The 24,075-nt window shown below is 48.0% G+C and overlaps 1 protein-coding gene across 3 annotated transcripts in view; it reads left to right on the forward strand.

Annotated features, from left to right (window-relative positions):
• AXIN1 (axin 1) overlaps nt 1-24,075 on the forward strand; it is a 78,096-nt gene that overhangs the window by 5,547 nt on the left and 48,474 nt on the right. For 2 of the 3 annotated variants that reach the window (XM_036392248.2, XM_036392249.2), the window contains exons 1-2: nt 295-459; nt 2,452-3,423. In XM_036392248.2, the coding sequence (XP_036248141.1) occupies nt 2,546-3,423 (878 nt within the window). In that variant the 5' untranslated portion in view covers nt 295-459; nt 2,452-2,545. Of the gene's footprint in view, nt 1-294; nt 460-2,451; nt 3,424-24,075 lie in introns of those variants that run through there. The other variant, XM_054516597.1, reaches the window with a different exon arrangement.

Genomic DNA, 24,075 nt, shown 5'->3' on the forward strand with positions numbered 1-24,075 from the left:
TGCACTTCACAATGTGCGGCGGCTCCCGGCAATCGAGGCCTCCCCGAGCCGGGACCTCCGTGCTTCCCCGGGCCGGCCCTGCAGGGGTGCGGGGCCTGCAGCCGCCCCGGGCCCCGCGTGCCGCCGCGCCGCCTCCCCGGGCCGGGCCGGGCGGGCCGGGCCCGCTCCGCCCCGCTCCGGCCGCCGGTCCCGCAGTACCGGGCGGGGGCGCGGGGGGCGCGGCTGAGCCGCCGTGCCGGGCTGGGAGGCAGCGGCGCAGGCGGAGCGGAGCGGAGCGGGGCTCGGCTCGCTGCTGCTGCTGCTCTCGCTCCCCGCCGCCGCCACCCGCCTGCGGCCGCGGCCATGGGCGTCCCGGGCCGCCCGCTTTGTGCCGCCGCCGCCCCTCCGGGCCGCCGCCGCCGCTGAGCCGCATGGGCCGGGCCCCGCGCCGCCCCGGGCCGCCGCCGCCGCTCCGCGCGGGTGAGTGAGGCGGCCCCGGCCCAGGCCCTGCGCCGAGGCCGCGCCGAGGCCGCCGCGGGCGGGAGCGCGGGGCCGCGCCGGGGCCGCCGAGCCGGGCTAGGCCGCCCCGGGCGCGGGGGGGAGGCCGGGCGGGCCGGGAGGGTGAGCGGGGCCGGGGGCGGCGGCGGGGGGGCGGCGCGGGCCGGGTCCCGCGAAGTTGCCCGGGGGGCGGCGGGGGCCCCGCGCGGCGCCCTGTCAGCGGCGGGGCCGCCCCGGAGCCCACCCGGCCCCGCGCCTCCCGCGGGCCGGCCGGGGGTCCCCTCCGGAGCCGGGCGGGCGGCTCGGCCGGGCGCCTCGCGTGTCCTCCGGGAGGCTCCCCGGGGCTGCCCCGGCCGGGGCGAGGAGCCAGCGCCGCCCCGCCGCAACAATGCCCGGCGTGGCTTTGGGGCTGCGGTGCCGCTGCCCCGGGGGTCCCCTTCGCCCGGCCGGGGGTCACCGGAGACGTGCACCGCAGACGGGGGGCCGAATCCTGCGCTCGCTTCCAGACGCGGGGTGAAAAGCGCTCAGAACCGCCCCGTGGTGCCAAAGCCCAGCCCCGTCCCGCGGTGCCAGGGCAGGGGCTGCGTGCCGGGGGCTCGGGCCGGGTGTGAGCGCGGCGCTGGCTCCTGCCGCGCTCCTGGCGGGGCCCAGCCATCCTCGCTGGCCGCTCCTGGGCTCCCTGGGTTGTTTCACGATGGACAGGTGGGCTGTAAGGTACAGCATCGGCGGCGGTTCTTGATTTAGCCAGGATCAGGAAATGGGGGAGAAATGGCAAAGCATCCCAAAGATGTTCGTTGGTATGGGGTTTGCTTTGAGAGGGAGGGTGAGCTAAAATGTGTCTTTCCTGCTGTGTTTTTACATGCAATTGAGTTAATCCAGTGCAAGGAGTAATTTGTGATGCTGCTGGTGCTCTGCAGTACTTGGGGCTTAGAGGCTGAGGCTGTTCTGTAACACAAGGCTTTTGCTACTCGCTTTAAATGATGAGGTTAATTTGTTGAGCAGCAGAAGTAGCAACCCAGGGATTGCTCTTTTCTTCCTTCCCTGCCTTCCCCATACCTTCCATCCTCCATATTGACTCGTTTCTCTTCTTTAAAAACATCGTACTTGATCAGGTTTCCTTGTCAAGGTGGTTTTCTCATCTTCCTTTGATGACCTGAAATTTTCCCAGGCTTGTAGCATGCAATTTTGTTAGCGTAAATGAACCTTTTCTCAACGGCTTGCCTACAAAAAGCAGTGCTAGAACTGAGCTCCTGTACTAACATGCCCATCTGAAGCAAGAATGCAGTCCAGATGCCCAAAATATTAGGGTCAACGATGCATCTGGATTCCCCTAGAGCTAGACGAGGCGACGCGGCGTATTTCTGAAACGCAGAGATTTGTGAGGAATGTGGCGCTGGTATGTCACTTGAGCATACGAAAGCCACCTGTGTTTGATTAAGGTGCAGCCCTGCTTTCAGCACTAACTGGATGTTCTTTAATAATAATTTTCACAAGCCTTAAATTCCTGTTTAAGGATAAGAATTTCCTAGATTCACAGCCAGATAAAAACGTGTTGCCTTTGTATGATCCGGTATACGTCCTGCACAGGTAGGCAGTGCAGAGGAGCTGGTTGCAGTGCAGAAGATGGCATGTGCCCTGTGGTACCTGGGTATGGATCTCTTGGATGTGGGCTGCCACATGCCAGGGTCATGTATAAACCACTGGTGGTGAGAAATTGGCTGATGTTTTAGCATAGTGTCAGCTGTATCAGTGATGGCAAATTCTGGATGTAAAGTTTTGGGATATTCTGTAACTGTCATTTTTAGCCTCTGCCTGCTTTGAGCTCGATTCTGTGCTCTCAGAAGTTACTAAGCCATTGATTCTGCTGAAAAAGAGGTGTTAGTACAGTAAAGGTGCAGAGCATAACCACTAGTTTGTTTTCTTAGAGTGTTTGTTTCCAGTGTTACTCGCTTACTTTTTCCTCGTCTGTTTCAGCCAAACAAACTTGTTCACCTTGGAGCTACAAATATTGGTGATTTGAGATTGGCGCTCATCCCCCACTGCTCCCACGCAAGCAAGGACCAGAAAAATGAATATCCAGGGGAAGGGCTTCCCCTTGGACCTCGGAGGAAGCTTCACTGAAGATGCTCCAAGGCCACCAGTTCCTGGTGAGGAGGGGGAGCTCGTGTCCACAGACCCAAGGCCAGTTAGCCATGGTTTCTACTCTGGTAAAAGTGATGTGGTCAGAAACGAGACGTCCACAGCAACACCGAGGCGCTCTGATTTGGATTTGGGGTACGAGCCCGAGGGGAGTGCTTCGCCAACTCCACCCTACCTGAAGTGGGCCGAGTCACTGCACTCCTTGCTGGATGATCAAGATGGCATCAACCTCTTCAGGACTTTCCTGAAACAGGAGGACTGTGCAGATCTGCTGGACTTTTGGTTTGCCTGCAGTGGCTTCAGGAAGCTGGAGCCGTGCGTGTCTAATGAGGAAAAAAGACTCAAGCTGGCAAAAGCCATTTACAAAAAGTACATCCTCGACAACAATGGCATTGTGTCCCGGCAGATCAAACCGGCCACAAAAAGCTTCATCAAAGACTGTGTCATGAAACTGCAGATTGACCCTGACATGTTTGACCAGGCCCAAACGGAGATTCAGTGCATGATAGAAGACAATACCTACCCTTTGTTCCTTAAGTCGGATATTTATTTGGAATACACAAGGACAGGTGGGGAAAGTCCAAAAATTTATAGCGATCCGAGCTCAGGGTCTGGGACAGGTAAAGGGCTACCTGGTTATCTGCCAACTCTGAACGAGGATGAGGAGTGGAAGTGTGACCAAGAGGCCGAGCCCGAGGCCAGCAGGGACTCGGCTCCTTCCAGCAGGCTGACACAGAAGCTGCTTCTGGAGACGGCCACGCAGCGCGCGGCCTCGGCCCGGCGCTACAGCGAGGGCAGGGAGTTCAGGTAGGTGGGGAGTGGGCCAGGGAGCTGCCATGGGGGATGTGGGAAACCTTGGAAAAGCATGGGGAGCACCCACATTGGTACAGGATGGCATTGCTGAGTGGGTCGATGGAGTGCAGAGCTTTGTTTGAAACTAATCGCAGGTTGTTTTAAAGGTGTCTTTGGCTGTTCCTGTCTGATAGTGCCAAATCATCCCTGCAGCATGTTCTTCACCTGGAGAAACTGCTGCTGGAGGTGTTCTGGAGGCAGGTAGGGCTTGGTGGGCAGTGCAAAGCCATGGGTAGCCCTCATGCACTGCAGGTGGCTGGACAAGCTGCAGTGCCAGGTTTGCTGTAGCCTGCACCAGCAGAAGGTCAGTGTTCAGGTACTGTAACATGGGCAGGTAAGCTGGGGGTGACACTTCCTGTGTAGAAATTGTCAAGAGCCACAACTGGGAGCTCACAGGAGATAGATACCCTCACCTTGGTGATGTGGGTAGGAGTGGAACAGCATTGATGGTGCTCCCTGATAATGGTACTGCTTTGCATATGCGATTTCCAGCACTGAATTCTAACGGTGTCAGAGTCAGAATCCCCAAATCCAGTTAAAACCATGCCCTGCTGAAGCTCTTCCCATCATGAAAGTAATTGCTGGGTTTTTTTAACTGTAGGACTGGCACAGTTCTGCAGCTTGTTTTTTTCTGGGTCCCCCACCCACTTCCAGCCAACATGGATTTTGAAACTTGCTGAGAGCTCAGTTAAAATTCCAGACAATTAACTTAGCAGGGAGCTCTCTGCGATCAATAAGCATGTGTGTGTCTAACCCTTGCTGAATCAACAGAACCCAGCCAGAACACATTCCTACTTTTTTTCCCCCCTTTTTTAAATAAAATCTCCTTGTTTTAAGACCTGCTTAGGCTAAAATCTGACGCTTTGTGAAGATTACGAAATGAAGTAGCTGAACTGTCCTCTTCAAAGGCTCCTGCCTTATGAAAAGCATTTCTGTGTTTAATCTCCCTCAGCCGTCCCTTTAGGCTGGCAGCTGGAAGCGCATCCCGCCCTACGCAAGGTCTCGGCGCCTTTCAGCTGGCAAAATGTTCTCGGTTTGATTCTTGTTTTCTTACAGATTTTGAGGAGGGGATGTTGCATGTGAAACTCTTGGGGAGGGGGGGAAAAAGGGAATTCATGTGGGCTCCCGCTGCTTTAATCAGGAGTCAGAAAAAAAATACCCCAGTGTCTTGGGACTTTCCCATGGAATTAATAAAAACCTTGAAGTGCATTCCACTGAGCAGTTGGGTGCTCACCATAAATGAAGGATTAGAAAAGTCTCTGATTTAAGTATCTTTTTATTTAAGCAATAATGGTGTTAAGATTGAAAATAACTTACTTGAGGGTCAGCTGTGTTTAGTTTCCTTACCAGAGCAGGTAGTAAGTAAATCCTCTGTGTGACACTGAGCTGTTTAGCTCCATCTTCAAGAAAAAGGTGCACTTCACCCATTATCTGAATATATCTGTGCCAGGTTGTAAAATGGTGTAAGAAATGTGCTGTGAAATAGAAGTGTTTTGAAGTAGAGTTCATCAGTCCTGGGCATTTTCATAGCAGATTGGAACAACGTGAAATAAATCTTTACCTGGAGGATGGAGATCAGAGAAAATGTGTGGCTATTAATTTGTAGTGTCCAACAGCCTGTCATTGTGGCTACTGACACTCTGCTGACCTGTGGGGTAGGGAGGCGAGGAAATGTTTGCCCTTCTCACCAGAGCAGGAGTCACTTCTCAGCCTGGAGAAGCTGAAGATAAGGGATTTATTTTATTTTTTAAATGCTGGTCTGTCAGCTTCCGTGGTGTCCAGAGCATTGCCATGGAAGATGTTGCTGAACTGCATAAGTTCTGCATTTTTTAATTCTAAAGACTGCTCAGATATTAATTTATGAGGTGATTGTTCCTCTTTGAGCAAGCCCTTGTGGTTGAATTAACCTTCTTCCTGGATCTTGTATAGCAATAGCTGTCTTGAACAAGCTGGTTTTTAGGGAGTTGTTGCTCATTTACTTTCTCACCTGAGGAAGTGTGCTGGAAGCTGGGGAAGCTGCTTGCAGCAGGAAGCAATGGCTGTGTGCAGCATTTGAAAAACTGGGGCCCAATTTATTTTGAAAATTTCCACAAACCCCTTTTTTTTGGCGTGTGTGTGGAAGAATTTCTCATTTCTCTTCTTTGGGGAATGTTGAAATAAGCTGTTTTGCATTATATCTCAGGGCCTGTTTAATCTTCCCAAGATTTAACTTCTATTCCTTGGCTTCCATGGAAACCCTAAATAAAGAGGAATCTAAGCAAATGCAGTAGAAGTATTTCTCTGTTAGCAAATGAGCATCTTGAATCAGCTCCAGGATTTTTTTTCAGCAGAAAGTTCATAAATCTTGATGCAGTAGCTCTGCTCTCAGGAGAACAAATGTAAAAAATTCTTCAAATGGCAGAAGACAACCCATTATTAGCGCTGGATATTTTTGAAGGTGTGCAAATGTGCAGGCAGATTTGAGAATACCCTGAAGCCAAAAGCATCGCTGTTACCCACTGTGTTTTTGTATGCGTCGGAAAAGGCCAATAGTCATTATCGTTAGGCTCCTGGAAATTAATTGGACATTGGTTATGGATCAGTGAACTTCAAAGAGGGCAACCCCCGAAGATCTCGGGCATTAACTCGCAGCTTCCGAAAGTGACACTAACGTGGTTGTGAGGGCGGCTAAATCGTTCATTAACCTTCTTCCGACACGCCGGGACAGCGTTCCTCAGAGCTGGGGAGCAGAAATTAAACCTGTGCCTGAGAACCGCCTGCAGCCTGCTCTTGGAGCGCTCCAGGAAAACACACAGCCCCTGAAACAGCTGGAAATGTGGTGCTCGGTGGTTTGCTCGTGTCTTTTGCTGGGGTGGGTTTCTTGTGCTCTCTGTTTAGCTCTGTGTGGGAAGGGGCTCCCATCCCATTCTCAAAGCATTGGAGAGCAGCACTCTCACAGGCCTTGCCTTTGCTGTCTTCTGTGGTGGGAATAGCATATGGTGTTACCTTCCAGCAGCTGTCATCTCTCCTGAAAACCAGGCAAACTGAGAGATTTACATTAATTCTGCCAATTGTTTTGGGTTTTGACCCATTCCATGGTGTGTATAGTATTGAAGAAGAAGCCCGCATGATGGTGATTAGAGGACACGTGGTGGTGGATGAAGTCTCCAGTTGCTGGATCTTGAGGAGTGTTGGTGGTGGAGCTGCTGGACATGGATGGAGAAATTTCTCAGCCTGGGAAATCTCTCAGCCAGGCACACTGAGAGACTTACATTAGTTCTGCCAATTGTTTCGGGGTTTGACCCATTCCATGGTGTGTATAGTATTGAAGAGGAAGCCCAGGTGATGCTGATTGGAGGACACATGGTGGTGGGTGAAGTCTCCAGTTGCTGGATTTTGAGGTGTTGACCCATTCCATGGTGTGTATAGTATTGAAGAAGAAGCCCGGATGATGGTGATTAGCGGACTCGTGGTGGTGGGTGAAGTCTCCAGTTGCTGGATTTTGGATTTTGGTGGTAGAGCTGCTGGACACGGATGGAGAAATTTCTCAGCCTGGGATTTGATATACACAGGGAGTTGGTTGTTTTTTTAAAGAAGTTGGCTCCAAGCTTTAATTTCCACAGTGCTGAGCTGACTAAGCTCACCGCGTTTCACAAGTGTTGGTGGTTCAAATGAAAAGGGTGGGTGATGTGGTTCTCCAGGCTGGTAGGAATCACCAGGAGAGTCCTTGTGCCTGTGCCCACGCACTGGCAGCCTCTCCGGACACGTGGGCGAGCAGCTCTCCCCAAAACACACAGCCAGCACTTCACCATGGGGTGTGCAGAGGAGGCAAGAGGAGAAAAGCTGAAGACGCTTTAGAGGGATGTGATAACCTCTGGTGTGGGACAATGCAATGACAGACTAACGTGCAGAGGCTGGTTCAGGGAAAGTAAGGATCTCTCTGTGGCTTAGGGAGCATAAACGGTCCAGCGGTCAGAAGCTGGGGCTGATCAGGAAGGAGCTGGCTGAAGTTTAGCTGGCAGCCCTAATTTTGAGGTTGGCAGCTTCGTTCATAATTAAATATTAAATTGCACACCTCTGACTCAAGACTGTGTGGTGTTGAAGGAATTGGTGTTAATTGTACTGACCGGTTGGAAAACTGAGGATGCAAAATCAAACACTGGTGCAGGAGGAGTCGTATTTAGAAAATTTAAAGATGTGTTACTCTCTTACTGATGCTTCTTTTACCTGGAGAGGCAGCACATGCATCTTGGACTTAGGCTGTTGGAGCTTCGTGGGAACTTGTTTGCAGGAAGAAATCAGCTGCTGAATGTTAGATCCATATGTAAAGTTGGGAATGCTTGTCTTGAATTAAACTTGCTGGGCCCACAGTATCATTTGTAATCAGTACAACCCTGTTTGGAATCCTTGTAGAGCAGTGGCTATTTCCAGTTTTAAAGAAAATAAGTTGCAGAAGAATAGTTTGGGTTCTGCATTGTTCTTGAGAGAAATCAGTGAATCCAGCAGGGAGGGGGTCTGGTGCTAAGAGCTCTAAGTGGTAATTTAGTGGCTGAAGCGCTCTAAGATATACAGGACAGAGACTGATGGTGTTTTTGCACAAAAGTTAATGCCAGCTTTTTAAAATATATTGTTAAGCTGATGAAACTTCTGCATAGAAACGCTTACATTACATTAGCAGTGTAAAGTATTTATGCTAGTGGTTGCCAAATTTTAAAATAGTTTTTATTTGAAGAAGAATACCTTTTGTGCCCATAGCTTCGCCTCCACACAAATCAAGATGAAGAAGTGGTGTGTTTGTGTTTGGTTATAGATCAGTGCTTTGGCTTCTTTTTAAAGACAGGTAGTTAAGCTTTTAGCACTCTAATTTGATAAATGAGTAGTGTTTTCTTCCCTCCTCCAGCAAACAAAGCCTTGTTTTGTTGTGATTGAGCTTTATTTGGGTTACAGAATATTTTCTTTTAAAAGCCCAAGAGGGAAGTTAGGTCCTCCTTTTTGGTCCTCAGGAGATTCAGGTTGGATATGGTGAAAAAAATCTCGGGAGCGTGAGGGGTGGGAATCTCTGTCCTTGTAGGCCCTCATAGCTGGGTTAGACAGAGCTGTGGCCTGCCTGCTCCAGTCCTGGGGATGGTCCTGTTTTGTTGTGTGCTTACAATGATGGCACAGAGCATGAAATTCTATATTTTGAGAAGACTGGTTTGAGTTCTGCCTGGTTTCAGAAAGAATGGGATGTTAAAAGGTTGAGTGGGAGCTGAACCAATGCCAGGATGCTGAGAAGTGCACCCAGGAGGTGGCCACGGGGTGGGAACACCTTGGTTTTGATCTGCCGTTCAACTTGGCTTTATGTTTTAAGAGTTTCTTTGTTGTTACTATAATGGACTAATCCCTTGAATAATTAGTTGCCATTGGATGTTTTAAAAATGACTGCCTCTTGGATGTTTTCCTTTAATAGTCTGTTAGATTCTGGATTTATTAACTATTGAGACAGACTGTGAAATCCTGTTAGGGCAGACTTTCTTGGTGGAAAAGGGACTGAGAGTGGTGTGGGGATGCTGGGGGAACACATGCTGGCCCCATTTTAGGTTTGAGCTGTTGACTTCCCACCTTCCCAAGAAGTCCTGGCTGTGTCCTGAACTGGGTCAGTGACTGCTGGAACACGTTATGGTCTTGGGTCTTCCCTAGATTTGGGGCTTCAGAAGGTGCTCCAAGAAGTTACAGCACTGTGGCTGGCTGGTGCAAGGCCAGTCATGCAGTCACCACCCATTTAAAATAAATCATGGACCTGGTTTTATTACAATTGGTGGAAAAATCTGGTTTCAGAAGTGACTGTGTGTAATGCAGAAAATTGCTATGTTTAAAAAAAAATCAGAACAGAGGTGCTGATATCCTAAATCTGTTCCTGGATATATCATTGGATTATTAGGCTCATCCTTAAATCCATTAAGCAAATTACAGTTAATCAGTCAAATAAAAGAAGAAAGATCTTTTGCAAGGCCCTGTCTTTTGAGCCAGGCAGAAGCTGTAGTAATATTTTAATTTTCCATCTGTCAGTGAATGTATTCAGTCACTTTGCTTCCTTATGTGGAGGATTTGAAATTAGAAACTGAGGTTAATTATCTGCATTAAATGAAATATGTGAAGACCACAAAAGCAAAAACCTTCACAATTTGGTATGGTCTGTTAAGCTAGGCAGGCTGCTTCAGAAGGAGAGGGGTTATTTTTCCCTGGTTTTGTTCCGATTGAAGGGTTTTAGTCACAGTAATTGAAATGATTAAAAAGTCAAATTGCTGGTGAATATAATTCTGAGCATCTCTCTGAAAAGATGTGACACTTGTTTGAGAGCAGGGGTTTGCTCAGCCTGGCCTGGCAGCGCGGAGCAGCCTCTATTGTGCCACCCCGGCGTGGGTGAGGCTGATTGTCCTTGGTGCCGCTTTATCCACCTCTTCCATGGCAATGGGATGTTGGAGCTCTGCTGCAGGGATAGTAGAGATGATTTGGAAGTGGAACAATGCCAGATGAAAGCTACACTTTTGAACTTATCGAATACAAAGTATGTCTAACACCATCTATCCTAACGCTATAAATTAGTTAATTAATGCCTGCTTCACTTGAAAGTGCAGCTTTGGACTCTACAAAGGTCATGCTCCTGGAAATACACATTCCCACAGCAGTCAGCTGGCTTTGAGGCGATTGGTTTGTGAAAAGGCTCATTTTATTCCTTGTTTGCAGTACACACATGGCTCGGCTTTGAGTTCCTCTGGGGGACTGCAGTATCCATCTCCACTCATCAGGTGCAAAGCTGCCCCTTCCTTCACTGGTGCAGCCCTGAATGCCCAGCTCAGGGAACTTCAGGAAAGGTCTGACTCTTCTGGAGACCCACACGTCTTGTTCCCCTCCTGTGTACCAGAGTGAGCTGCTTTGCTTGAAGTCACACTCAGAAATTAAATTGTTGCAGGTCACACTTGTGTGTAAAAGCAAAACCATCGTTCTGGTCTGGATCCCTCACTGTTGTAAGCCAGTAATGAATTTAAGTAGAATCGCTGCAGTTTTCAGTCAGATAATCCGAATTCTATAAAACCCACATGGAAATTGGATTTTACCTTTGAAGACTCCAGAGTACACTTTTGTGGTAAGATGTGGAATTTCTTGGTCCCCTGGCTCCCAAGATACAACCTGTCCTCAAAGTAGCAGTTTTTTGAAGGTCTTCATCTGATCTAAATCGCTAATAGATGAAGAGCTTTCATCTATCCTGATGATAAGCAGTGGAGAGAGGCAAAGCTATAGCTAGAGGAAAAAACCTCTTTGAAATACCTGAGTGAGACCTACTGGTTAGCAGCACAGCCTCATGTTAGTCCCTGGATCTACCTCCAGAGCTAATGACCAGAAACTACTGGGTTTTATCCTTCATCCTTCCCACCCCCATATATTCCCTGTCCTGTTGTAGACCAGAGAGTCAGTCCTCTCCCTCTCTCCATTTCTTTTCTGGAGGTTCAGTTTTCTGTCCTTTATCTCCAGCACGTGTTTAGAGGAATGCTGGTGCTGGAATAAGAAGAGCAGTACGACTGGGCAGGTGGGATTGCCTTTTTTCCAGCACTCCATGTTTAGGTTGGGTTAGGTCTGCTGGAAAACCATGTCTGCAGTGTTTAACAGATTCGCCCTTTTGGGTCATAAATTTTGGTTGTTTGCTTGTCTGGCAGTCAGCCTCCTGGACTGGGAGAGGTTTATCTAGAAGAGGAGCTTCCTTGTTCTGCCATTGCTGCCAGCCTGGTCCATTGTGGGATTGATTGCTTGGATAGCCAAGGACCAGACAAGCTATGGCTGCACCATCCCTGGAAGTGTCCAAGGCCAAGTTGGACAGGGCTTGGAGCAATCTGGGATAGTGGAAGGTGTCCCTGCCCATGGCAGGAGATGGAACAAGATGAGCTTTAAGGTTCTTTCCAATCCAAACCATTCCATGATTCTATCAACCTCTCCAAGGTTTCACAAGCAAAGTGTGAATCAGAGCCAAGTCACTGAAGAGCTCCTAGGAAATACAGGTAGGATCCATGGAGGGAGGTGTGAGGACTCAGGATCCAGCTGTAGTTTCTGCATTTGATCAGTTTTGTCCTGGCTCTGCTCCACAGAAGTAAGAGCTGTAAAACCATTTGGCACTAGACATGCAAATGAGAGCTGGGATGAAGCTTCTGTTACCCTTGAGGATCCCAAAAGAGGAATCAACAAATAGAAATTATTCTATTAGCAGGGGCAAAGTTCACAGGTTAACCATCGTGTCAAATCAATGAAATACAGCCTTGATCTCCTGCACAAGGCCTTTATTGTGTACAAATAAAGACTGCCTGAGCAAAGACAGCAAGTTCTTGCACTGTAACATTTGCAGTGTGTTGGAGAAAGGGAAGCTCTGTACAGATGGCAGCACGAAATGTCTCCGTTGGACATCGGCTTCATTCCTGCTTCAAAAGATTGTAAAACATGACCTTGGAACCTTCTTACTCTCCTTATGGCCCTGCTCAGATTGGATTTCCAAGGGGCATGTACTTTTTAATTTTTTTCATAAAATTTGGGGTCTCTGGCTAAGAGGTCTGGTCTTTGTACTTTTAATTCAGTCCATGTGACTGTCGTAACATTTATTTCTTAGGAAATGAAAAGTGTTCCTTCTTGAGCAAAGCCACAGACAGAAGCTGTTGGGTAGGCTGGCAGCCTCAGGTGTGCAGCATGTGTCTCCTGCTCATCTAGTGCTGAACCAAGACCATCACCACAAGTCCTTTGTTGCTTGGTCCATGACTCTACCAGGAAAAGCAGTGAAAGAAAAGCTGCCTTCTTTGTTGTGGAAATACTGAGATTTCGTGTGTTTCTGAACATCTGCACATTCAGTGGAACTTGGCTTTCTTCTCTTGGGAAAAGCTACTTTGAAAAGGCTCCTTGAACTTTTAAGACAGACCAGTGCTGGCAAAACGAGATGGAAATGGGCAGCAAAGGATGTGTGGATGTGTCACTACAGCAAAGGGTTTGTCACGTTGTAAAACAGCCGGGCTGATTTTCCCCTCTGGATATATGCAGTGAAGTTTGTGACCCGGGGGGTTTGAGTGCTGCCGGCTGGGGAAATCAGCCCAGCTGAGAATTTAGGAAGGCAGAGCATCCCACTGCCCCCAAGCATTGGCTTCGGGCCTTCCCCAGCCAGGGCTGGCACAGCCTGCAAAACTGATCTATATAAACCTTCCTCTTTCTGAAGAGGGGAAGCTTTCCAAATGGGCATGGGAAAAACTTTCCTTTGGTAATCCTGGAGATAACAGGTCATGCAGCTTCACCCAGTGATCCTTGCACAATAACTTGCGGTCAGGCTGAAGTGTCTATTTTAGAAAGGCATCCAAGTGATGAGAGGGAGGTCATGCAGCATTTTTGTTATCTCTTCCCATGGTTAGTTACTCAGTGTTCCCAGTGTGTTCCTTATTGCTCACTTTTTTTCCCAGCTTCAGTTTCTAGCTGCTCTGTTTTGGTGTTCTTTGCTGGCTTTGGAGGCTCCAGAAACCTCTGCATGTTTGAAAAAAGCCCTGCTGAATGGGTGTGAATGTTCTCCTTAAGTGGCAGCAGCTTTGTTATGGGAGGCCTTTTGGTTTTATTAGACTTTTCAACCCTCCGGTCGACTGTTAAACAAGCTGGAGCATGTCATGGTTGACAAACCTTCGCTCTGGTCTCAGACCTAACCTACCAGTTTAAAGGCAGTATTCTTTTGTGCGCAGGTTTCTGGGTGGGGACCATCGGGCTTCTAAGGGAAATTAATTGCGGCCTATCTTTATCCCCCCCTACCCCCCGCCCTCCACCTCAAATAAATTAAGTTTTGTGCTAACTGTTCTGTCACTTCCAAAGGCCTGGAAGAAATGTCAGCCTTTAGGTTTTCTGCTACCTGAGGTACTCAGCTGCACACTGAGAGTGCAAGTAGGTGGGAATGTGTAATTACATTATAAACAAAATAGCTGCACGATCAGTGTCAGCAACTAAAGATAAAATGTAGGAAGTTTTTTCAAGTGATTCATCCATAATTATTTAAAAACATGTTGAATTTATTCTTAAGCTTTGGAGGAGAATTCTTGCAAGGCTGGCGTTTGCTGCCCGTGATGTTTATACACCTGAGTAAATGCCTGTCTCAGCAGTTTGTCCATGTTGAGTGCTCCAGATCTAAATCCCTTCAGAGGTAAACTCAGCACACCTTTGTCTCTGCTGGCCTTGCTGTCTCCAGGCTTTTCACTGGTGAGGTGGAAACTGTTGTAGCAGTGGCTGGCACCAGGATGGGCAGAGAGACAAGGCTCACACCATCTAATATTTGTTGTAGATTTGTTGTCTGTAGGTTTAGGCGGTGGCAAAGGCTGGATGGCACAAACACACTGATGGACTAGTGGAGAGATGGTGGGGGAGCAGCTTTGTGTGCCCACAGCCACAACAGCCAAGCTGCATCTGCTTTCCTTTTTCTACATTCTTCCAGCAGTATGTGTTGTGTGAATTGTTGGGGTCTGGGGGAGAAGGGAGGGAATTCCTTTGGATGATCCCTCTCAGCTGCAGCAGTCTCATTTTAGAGGTGCTGGAAGTCATGGTGCTTTTCCTCTGCTAGTGTCATTGCAGGTGCTGGTGCTTTCTGCCCAGCTGGGCAAAACTGAGTATTTTTATTTTCAGTATTTTTATTTTATTCAGCCCTGTGCTGTTGAGTAGAGGGGTACTTGTCCCATGCTTCTCTCTCGGTGATTGCCAAGAAGTCGGAAGTGTGCTGCACTGACCTGAAAGCAGCTGGGGGTTGTTGTTGTTGTTTTTGTGCTAAGCCAGCACTCTGCCCGCCTCACCAGCCCAGATAACATCCAGCAGGGCAGGGCCCGTGCCCGCGTGGCCGGGAGGGCAGCTGGCACCGCAGTGGGTGGCACTGTGAGCAACCAACGCCTTGCAGTTTCATCAGGTTCAGGGTGCGCTTTCCTGCAGCCAGAGGCGCGGCACGGGCGCTGCTCCACCGCGGCACAGCTGGCAGAGGAGGGGAAGGGTCTCCACAATGGGCACCTCGAGTTGTGTCTCTGCTCCAGAGATCAGCAGGGCACCCCTGCTCCCTGGGACAGGTCATCAGTCCAGCTCCACTGCTCCATCGTGCTGTGTGGCTGGAATAGATGAGCAAGTTTGAGGAAGGCAGAGACTCCAGCGCTTGTTCTAGTCCCTCTCCTGCCAAAGCCTGCTGCCAGTAGCTGCAGCTTTAGTCAAGAGCTCAAGGATGCTTTTAATCTCCTGCAGCAGCCTAGGCAGAAAGATCAACTGGCCCTACCGTGGTCTGTTTTCATTTCTAAATGCAGTGCTGGAGCCCCTTTCCTCAAGACCTGGCTATTGTTTCCAAAAATCCCTGACTAGGGCGCTCCCCACCTGACTGCTCCAGTGCTTTTTGGAGCTCCCGGAGAATGAGCTGATATCCCACTGGTTTTATAGTGAGGGTGCTGGCCCTGCAGTCCTCCAGAGCCTGCCCACAGCTATTCCACATGCTAAGAGGGGTAGGTGCATCCTGCAGCTCACTGGATTTGCCTTCCCAGCAGTAGGATACACTTGAGAGGCAGCAGTTGCTTGGCCTCAGCGAGGTCACTTGGGTTTTGGTCGCTGGTGGTGACGCCCTGAGTCAGCTCCACATGGATTGCTGTGTTTCTCACCTGGTGTAGGTTCTTCTGTCCAGAGCCATCAACCACACTGCCAGCAGTCAAGCTAAGAGCAACTCTTTTCCTTTGTTAATTGCTGGCTGTGGCTTGGCACCAGCAGTGTCAGAAACCCTCCCAGTAGCCCATCTTGGGCTGTGGACTCCAGTGTAGTGTGTTGCCTCGGGTGGTACAGAGTGGCATCATCCTCTCGCTTCCCAGCTTTTGAAATCATCCTAGAAGCTTGAGCTGAAGAAAGGGGGTGGGACTGGAGCCAAACCTCATTCCAGGTGGGACAGTAGTGGCAGGAGCACCTATTGTCCACAAAAACGTTTCCAAGCCACAGAAGGCAATTAGCAGGGAAGAAAAATCTGGTTCATTTAAAATTTGAATTTTAAAAATAGTTATTCTTTTTTAATTTAATGAACGCACATTGATATGCCAAGTAGACAAAATTGGGGTTGCAAAAGCATCTGAAATCATCTAACCAGTGTAGTTACTGACTTAATAAAACAGGCAGGTTTGTCAAACAGGAGTATATTCAGTCCTGAGCAATAGCTGAGTGTGAACAGGGTGTAGAACCTGGAGTTGCTCTGTCTTTGGCACAGAGGACAAGGAAAACAGTTCTGCAGAAGGGCTGAGGGATCTCTTGCTAACCACATTGTTACCAATGCAGTTATGGTAGAAATAGAGTTTGAGAATAACTTTTTCCTTCTTTTAGGATCTCCTGTTAGTGTTGCAGATCTAAACTTTGTATTAAGCTGTCAACCCCTTCATGCCTTCACAAGGAGTTCGTGAGGTCTCCTTTTTATACAGGGGACCCTTGTGCACCAAGCCCCCTCTCCAGCTGACACTGCAGCCATGCTTTATATTCGTGTCAGGCTGCTGCCTGTCCCAGGCTCTTTCAAACAAATTGATGGCTTTCCTTGAGTTAATCTTTCCTCCTTGCTCTTCCCATGGTGTTTATGATGCAAGATCACAAAAGGCTGTTTCAGTATCTGGCCACAACTAATCAGGGGTTTACCTCTCTCACCAGATTTCTCAAAATACTCATGTTCTCAGTAAGAACATCAGCAGTGGTCACCTTACCTGGTATAGACAGTAGTCCCACTTCAGACTGGAGGTTAGACTACTCTGCTCCTCCAAAGCTCCTTTCCAACGAATACCTCTGTGATTTTAGTCCTTAATTGACTGCCAAGGAAATTGTGAGAGACTTCCAACAGTTTTTATGCAGCAGCGAGCCCTGCAGAAATTCATATGCTCCTGTGGTTAAGTAAAGGCCATAGCAGCTGAATTGGTGGCCAGGGGACAGGGAGCCATCACTGCAGAGAACCTTGAAATACAATACAAGATCCTTGCTCTGAGGTAAAATTCCAGTTCCAACAACCCATATGAGCAAGGAAAACAATCCACCGCCCCCCCCCCCCCCCCAAAATGCATTGAAAGTGAGGGATGCAATTGCTGTACTATATCAACCTATCTACATAAGGTTGCATCCTTATCTGTCTCTCCTCCTCAGTTCCTCTTGGGATGCTTTTAGATCTCCTGTCTAAAAAGCTGTAAATGAAAAAGGCATGTTTTCTTTCTCCATCATTTAATGGTATTTAATTTGCTGTTTGATCCTGATTCTCCTGCCTTGACTGTGTGCAAGCCGCAGTACTGGGTTGCAAATAAAGGACATGACAGTTCCTTTAAAAACTATAAGGCTTAAATCAAGTTATGCACTATTAAAATCAAGCATATTTTTCAGATAACATAAATAAAAGGAATAGATAATTTTTTATTCTTGTTTAGATTTGGTATGCATGTTATGATCCTCCCATTCTTTAAATGAGCTAAAATGTGTTCTGATAGTTAGTTTATCTTTACACTGTGGTGACCAGAGTCCTACATCTCACCTTCGAGGCCAGTGAAGGTAGAAATAGGTAATGAACTATTTTTAGAAATCAGCAATGCTGCATTCTGAGAATTCCTGCAGTATTTTTCAGAACCAAGTTTGCAGGTTTTGAGCACAGATAGGGAAATATGTCATCTGTGTAAATTGCTCTAAATTACCTGCAATTTGTTGGGAGTTGCCATTTCTAAGTACTTATTGCAACTCTAGATATTTGAGGAAGCTTTTGATTATCCTGTGCTTGTAAAATGTAATTGGCTATTTCTTAATTGTTGTTCTCTGTGAAGTGTAATTACCTGTAATGTAGAGCTTTTTATTTGTCAATGCCGCAAACAGGAAATCAAGAGTGTCTGATTGAGATAAGTTTGGGGACTCCACCACAACTTGTAATTGCATCAGATGACCTGTTTGCTATGGGACTGGTCTCTCCTGTAAAGTCCTGGAGTTCTTCAAAGAATCTGGAAATCTTAAATACCATCTTTATATATTGTTGTGCAGAAGTCTGGCTTGTACTTTCCTAAAACTGTCTTCAGAGAGCTGCTGTCTTCTTAGCACGGTAGTGGCATCTCTTTATTCAGTCATAGTGCATGAAGTTTCAGGAGGAATAGGCTGATTTAGAATTAATTCTTAGATGTAGTTAATTAGAAGAAATTGCAGAGCTTGCTGATGTTCATGAATACCTTAGAGAAGTCAGTTAATTAAAGCTTAGCAGCCTGAAGGAAGCTGATAGAGACAGAGAATCCCAATCCTTGTTGGCATGTGATGGTACCTGGATGTAGAGAATAGGCTTGTACTGAACCTTGGTTTGCTGCAGACTGAAGGCATGTCTGATCCCAGTTGGACATCTCTGCTCAGGGAGTTGGTCCTTGTGTCCCATTGCTGCTTGGCTGCCCTTGACCCAACTGTGGCAGCATTCCTCTAGGATGAGGGCATGTGTGGGAACGCCTTGGATCCTGGGGTGACCTGGGCTTGGGGGATATGTCACACGACCAAGGTCTAAACTCTTGTCTCACTGGCTCTGTGCCATGCACAGTCATGCTCAGGCTTTTGTTGTCGTCATCTTCCCAAGCTGCATCTGTCCTGGCGGGGACATTAAACGTTATTACTTAATTGAACTTAAATGAGTCTGGGAACTTACTGGGAAATTCTTTGAAGTTCTGGGTGGGTTTTGTGTTTTACAGCAGGAATAGAACCAGGTATGTTCACCTCTCCTTTATCTCCACCTGGGCTTGGCTGTGTTGACCCAGTGCAGTGCTGGGGAGCGGCACAGGGAGACGTAACATAGACTGACACATCCAGGCTGGGGCTCTACATTCTGTACAAGGGGTTGCAGAGACACAAAGGGAAATTAGAAGCCCTCTCATTGCCCACTGCAGGTCTGGGAGGTGCTGTGCCAAGGCAGGCTGGTTTATGGACAGCTCTGCTTCTCTACCTGGGGTTCCCAGAGCTTTTTTGTATGTGTGTTTTCCTTACATGCAGTCTGTGGGTTTCAGTATCCTCCTCACTGTGCCTTTAGAGCATGACTGAAAAGTGAAAGCCACTTGAGTATGCCCTCCAGGAGCTCCTGGCCAATTCTTTCAGGAGGTTCCTCCAAGCTTTCTTTGGAGGAACTTCCTGAAAACAAAACCTTAAAATAAAATCCATCTTCTTGCTAAATTAACTGCCTGCAAACACAGAATTATTTAATTTTAGTTTTGCTCTTTTGATGCTGATCCGGTGCCGAACAGTTCTCAGGGAAAGGAGTGAGTCAGCTTGCCCAACAGTGACTCTATTGATAGATGGAAGGAGTGGCCCTCAAGTCTGTCTAGTCATTGTTGGTGCTTGGCTGGAGCGCCAGGGGCTCTGAGGGCAGGCTCAAACACCTCTCGCCAGCCGGGGGAGATCAAACGCTCTGAGTCAGGCCACAGAAAATCATGATAGGGCCCAAACTAATTAAACCTCTCTTTTTTTTTTTTTTCCCCTTTTTTTTTTTTTCCCGAACCCTGTTTTGGGAACGGGAAGGAAAGGACACACACACAGTGGGGTGTGTGGGACCTGCCAGCTCTTGTGTCCTTGCAAGTTGACTTTTCTTGTGCCTCCCAAGCTGTTCTAATGGAAACTCTGCCTGGTCCCTTCTCTGCTCTGGAGTGATGGGATCTGCCAACTTTCTCCTCTCTTGATACCCTCTCATTTCTCACCTCTCTTTTGTAAGGGCATTGAAGCAGACCTGGAGAATAAATCCACGCCATTCTTCTGTATCTCAGCTTCTGGTTATTTTTAATTCAAAATGCACATTAGCCAAAAAATGTTTTAAGAGAGGCTTTAATTATTTCAATATTTTTTGTCATTTTGATCAAGGTGGGAGAGGCAGGAGGTAGCCAGATGGTGACAAGTGCAGCTGTGCTTCAGCCACACCAACACCTTTCCTTTGGGTTTTCCCATCTCCTTTCCCAAGGCATGGCTTGCTGTTAAACATGAGGAACCACATCCATGAAGCCCACAGCTTCCAAGAGAACTTTGACTATAAACCAAACCTTAAAGGTTATGGATGTGAAGTACCATATCCTATTAATATCCCAGGTCTCATGCTTGCAGTGCTGTCCCATGCCATTCCTTGAGTTGGTACTGTCCCCTGAGCAAGAGAGGGTTACAACAGGCACCAAGAGCCTCAAACTTCACTGTGGGCTATTAAATGCAAGTGCCACACACTTCAGTACCTCAGGCCATCCTGCCCCAAGCTTTCTTCAGGTGCTCTGAACATGTGGTGTTCACCTCCCATCTCCCAGGCACCAGGAGCAGGCCAATTTTCAGCATAACGCACAATCTCAACTATTTATTGCTTAATTTAGGCCATAAAGTCCCTTTGATGTGTTGTGTAATGCAACGTTCATTCTGAAAAAGTGGGTGGAGTAGCTTTATGGTATTATAAAAATAAATAAAATGCCTGGCAGGATTTTGAAACCACATGGTCATTCCTCCTCTCTCTGCAGATAAGTTGATTGTTGAGAGAGAAATCTTGCTTAATATCTAACTTTGGGTGATTTATTTCTCCAGAGTCCTTTCATCTCCAGCATGTATTGGGTTATCTGTGCCTTCTAATCTGATTGTTTTAAGTGTGATCAAAGAAACCAAGAGAATGCACTTTATTTTCCCACTGTATGAACAGAATGCTGTTTGTACAGTGCATTACATCACCTGTTCCTGCTGCTCCTGAGTCCTGCACCAAATGGTTGCGGTATAAATAGAAAACAGAATGGACTTGTAGGGGGTGATGAAATTTGTTCCACTTGCCGAGTAAAACAGAGTTAACTCAATGAATGCTTTCTTCACGCCCAGCTCTACCTCAGCACACAACAACACAGGGCTGAAAATGTTTGGAATAACTCACTTGTGTATGGAGCTGGCATTTGGCAGCCTCAAGGAGCTGTGCTGAAAATCCACGGGAGATGGCAGGCAGGGAGTCTGCCCTGTCGTTGAAATTGCTGGGATTCTTTCCAGGCTATGCAAAGGAAGTTTGGGTTTGCATCAGCACCGTGGTGTTGTTGTAGCTGCCACGGTCCACAGGCAGGGTCTGTTGGCAGAGGTGGTCACCATCCTTGCTCAGGCTTGGTGCTGCAGGATCCCTGCACACCTGGAGGGCTTTGCCATCCCAGACAAACCCCTCTGTCAAAAGCAGCTTGCTTTTGGAAGGTCTGAAGGATGCAGAGCATGGGGACCCACCTGGCTGTTGCAAACTGTTTATTTCTGGGGGATAAGCAGGAAGGAGCAGCTCTGATTTTCATGGAGGTCCAGGAGATGCCTCTGATGTTAAGCCTGGAAGCTGCATTTCTCTGCTTGATTGTAAAAGTGCCAAATTGAAGAAATATTTTTTTTCTGACTTGTCTTAGTGCTTCATCACCACATAACATCAGTTATGTCCATGGAGGACAGTTGTCCTCTCTGCAGCTTTGCCACGTCTCCCCTGACTAATGTCTTCTGGCCTTTTCAGGGGCACTGAGCAGGATTTTCATTCCAATTATCTAATTGATTAATGTATTTAACTTGGAACATTTGCTCTCAGCCTGTGTTTGACTTTCAGTTTCTGACTTCTCTTGTAGACCAGGAGGGTGATCTGAGGGTCTGGACATTTGCTTGCTGGCTTTTCCAAGCAGTAGCTGTTGGCCTTAAAAAAAAATTAAAACAAAAAAAAAATCCTCTCTCCTTACTGACCTTGCCTTGACACACCTACAGGCCCTCATGAAAATCCCACCCTGAGTAAATAGTTCACGTTTTTATTCAGAGAACTGCCATGCATCAGAAGGTCAGGGAAATCATTTGGGAGATAAGGTGTTTTTATCTTAAGCAATTAGTCCTTAGTGTTTGGTTGGTTTTTTTCATTTTCTAATTGGATTGGAAGTTGTTCTTGTGCAGCATGTGTTTGCTGTAGGAATACTGAACTAAAAAAATGCCTAAAGCCTGTGCTCCCCTACCCCATCGTGCTCCTGCCACCCTGGGAAGCAGAAAGCCAGGGCATTTCTGACATGCCATTCCAGCAGGATGAGCTTGGGGGCCACTATCTCCCCATCAGCCTCCGGGTGCTGATCATCTGATACTCATCAAAGTTTTGCCCATCCATCGCTGGGCTGCTGGTGGTTTTCTCTGTCTGTAGTCCCCAGGATGGAGGAGCAGGAAGGAACTGGGGAGAGGACAGAAGCATGGAGTTTTCCCTTTGGATCTTGCCACAATGTGGGTTAGGCAGGACTAGCCTGGACTGCTCAGACTTGGCTGGGTCTTCTCCTTGCTCAGCCATCACCCTGTGCAGTGGGGAATTCTTCTCTGAGCAAACCAAGCCATTCTGCAGTTTCTTTCTGGTGAATTATAGGGGCAGGATGGCCTGAGGTACTGAAGTGTGTGGCACTTGCATTTAATAGCCCACAGTGAAGTTTGAGGCTCTTGGTGCCTGTTGTAACCCTCTCTTGCTCAGGGGACAGTATCAACTCAAGGAAAGGCATGGGACAGCACTGCAAGCATGAGACCTGGGATATTAATAGGATATGGTGCTTCACATCCATAACCTTTAAGGTTTGGTTTATAGTCAAAGTTCTCTTGGAAGTTGTGGGCTTCATGGATGTGGTTCCTCATGTTTAACAGCAAGCCATGCCTTGGGAAAGGAGATGGGAAAACCCAAAGGAAAGGTGTTGGTGTGGCTGAAGCACAGCTGCACTTGTCACCATCTGGCTACCTCCTGCACCAATGTAAGATTGACCATGGCTTTCCAGTGTCCCTGCAGGGTGCTAGGCAGTAGGAATGACTTACCTGGCCTTGCCCTACACACAGGTCTGTCACTCTGGGTGCAGTGGGACGCCAAGCTGGCTCTCCACAGACTCACCAGCAGCCCTGTGTTCCTCACCTCAAGGTCATACTGCAGAGGTTGCCACAGCCAAAACCTTCTGTGTTGTTTGCACAGCGCTGGTGTTTGGAGGCCCCTGCTCCCTCAGCTGAGGAGGGGAAACGCGGGGACTTGTGTTAGGGTGGGGATTTTCCAGCCCCTGAGGAACAGCATCTTCCTTGGTGACATTTCACCTTTCCTTTGGTGCGATTGGATGGTGGGCAGGGACATCCCTCAGCAGTGGCTGGGAAGCTCCTGTGTCTCTGAGCCCTTGTGTGTGACAGGGACTGAATTCTGGGCTACCCACTGATGATGATGAGCTGAGCTCTCTTTATGGCTGTTTTGTTGCTGTTGTTGCAGATCTTAGAGGTGTCTGGTTGAACTCTGCAAGTTGATGGACACAGTCCTGCACTGAAATAACTTTGCTTGAATTCACCTGTTGGGGTATAAACCCTAACCCTAACCCATCTTGTGCTCCTTCCACAACAGAAATCTATAGTTCAGTGTGATACACTATTAGATTTTTTTCCCCCCCAGCTGCCTTATGAAAAAGCACTTAACAAACACATCCAGAGGTGTGAATTACAGCTGATGTAATTAATTTGTGTTTGTGGGCCTGGCCCCCTGCAGTCTAGCTGGCAGTTAAGAACAAAAATCTAATCTTGGAGAAGATTAGGAATTCTTTGACAAAGGTTGAGCCAGGGCATAGTGCCTTATCATTTGTATGGTGTCCTGTGGCAAATCTGTAATTTAAGTAGGCAGGTTGTTCCTAAACCAGCAGTATCTCTAGTCACCTACTTCGTTTTTTTGTAAAAAGTGTTTAAAATGGGCATAAAACAAGACTGAGGCAACTCTAGATGCCTGTCACTGCAGAAGTACCCATTGCAGGACAGTCAGAGCCAGAGCCCACTGTCACTTCTGAAGTCTGTCCTTCCCCAGCCCATCTCCAGGCTTGTCCCAGCCCTTCTCATCCCTCCCACCCTGGGGTGAGTGAGTAGCACAAATACTGTGCATTGGAGAGGAGGCAGGGAGGGGGCAGATGGGCCAGCAGGCAGTTCCAGCAGGCAGCCCTGCCCTCCCTGCAGGCTGCCTTGGTGTGCTCAGCCCCAGCCCGGCTTCAGCAGGATCTGGTCCCAGCACACTTCCAGCCAGCTTGTCATGGCAAGCTTCCCCAAGCAGCAGTTTCCACTTTTCCTCTTTGGTGTCTATTGTTTTCTTATTTGGGGAACTGGAATCCATGACTGAATTGGAAATGTGGTTAGCATCAGCCTCTGATGCAGCAGGATGGGTTTTTACCTTTCAGATTGGTCTGAGCTTGAGCACATCTTCCCCTGGACAGCTCAAGGGCTGCACAGCTCTCCTGTGACCCACTCACATGGGCAGTGATGCAGCACACACTGTCTTCACTGCTGAAAGACCATCCCATCCAGTCTCAGGAGAGCTGCAAAGTGCTGGCTTGGGCTAAATCAGGCAAACAGGCCCTTGGTCACAAAGTGAGTTTCCAAAATGAGGAGGTTGCCTGAGTGCTAATGGTTTACATTTAGTCATTTAATGCATCAGGAATAGGTTACATTCTGAATTATTTTGATTTCAGTGTAATAACGTCAGATTTCAGTGTTAATAGTGTCTCTTTGAATGAAAATGTATTTCCAAGTCGCTTTAAGTATTTGCTAGCACAGTAAGTTGAACACATATGTGAAAGAAAGGGCCATCTGATGAACTGCTATTGTTCTCTTAATTCA

The sequence above is a fragment of the Molothrus ater genome, chromosome 16 (genome assembly GCF_012460135.2).
Source record: "Molothrus ater isolate BHLD 08-10-18 breed brown headed cowbird chromosome 16, BPBGC_Mater_1.1, whole genome shotgun sequence".
NCBI classification, from domain to species: domain Eukaryota; kingdom Metazoa; phylum Chordata; class Aves; order Passeriformes; family Icteridae; genus Molothrus; species Molothrus ater.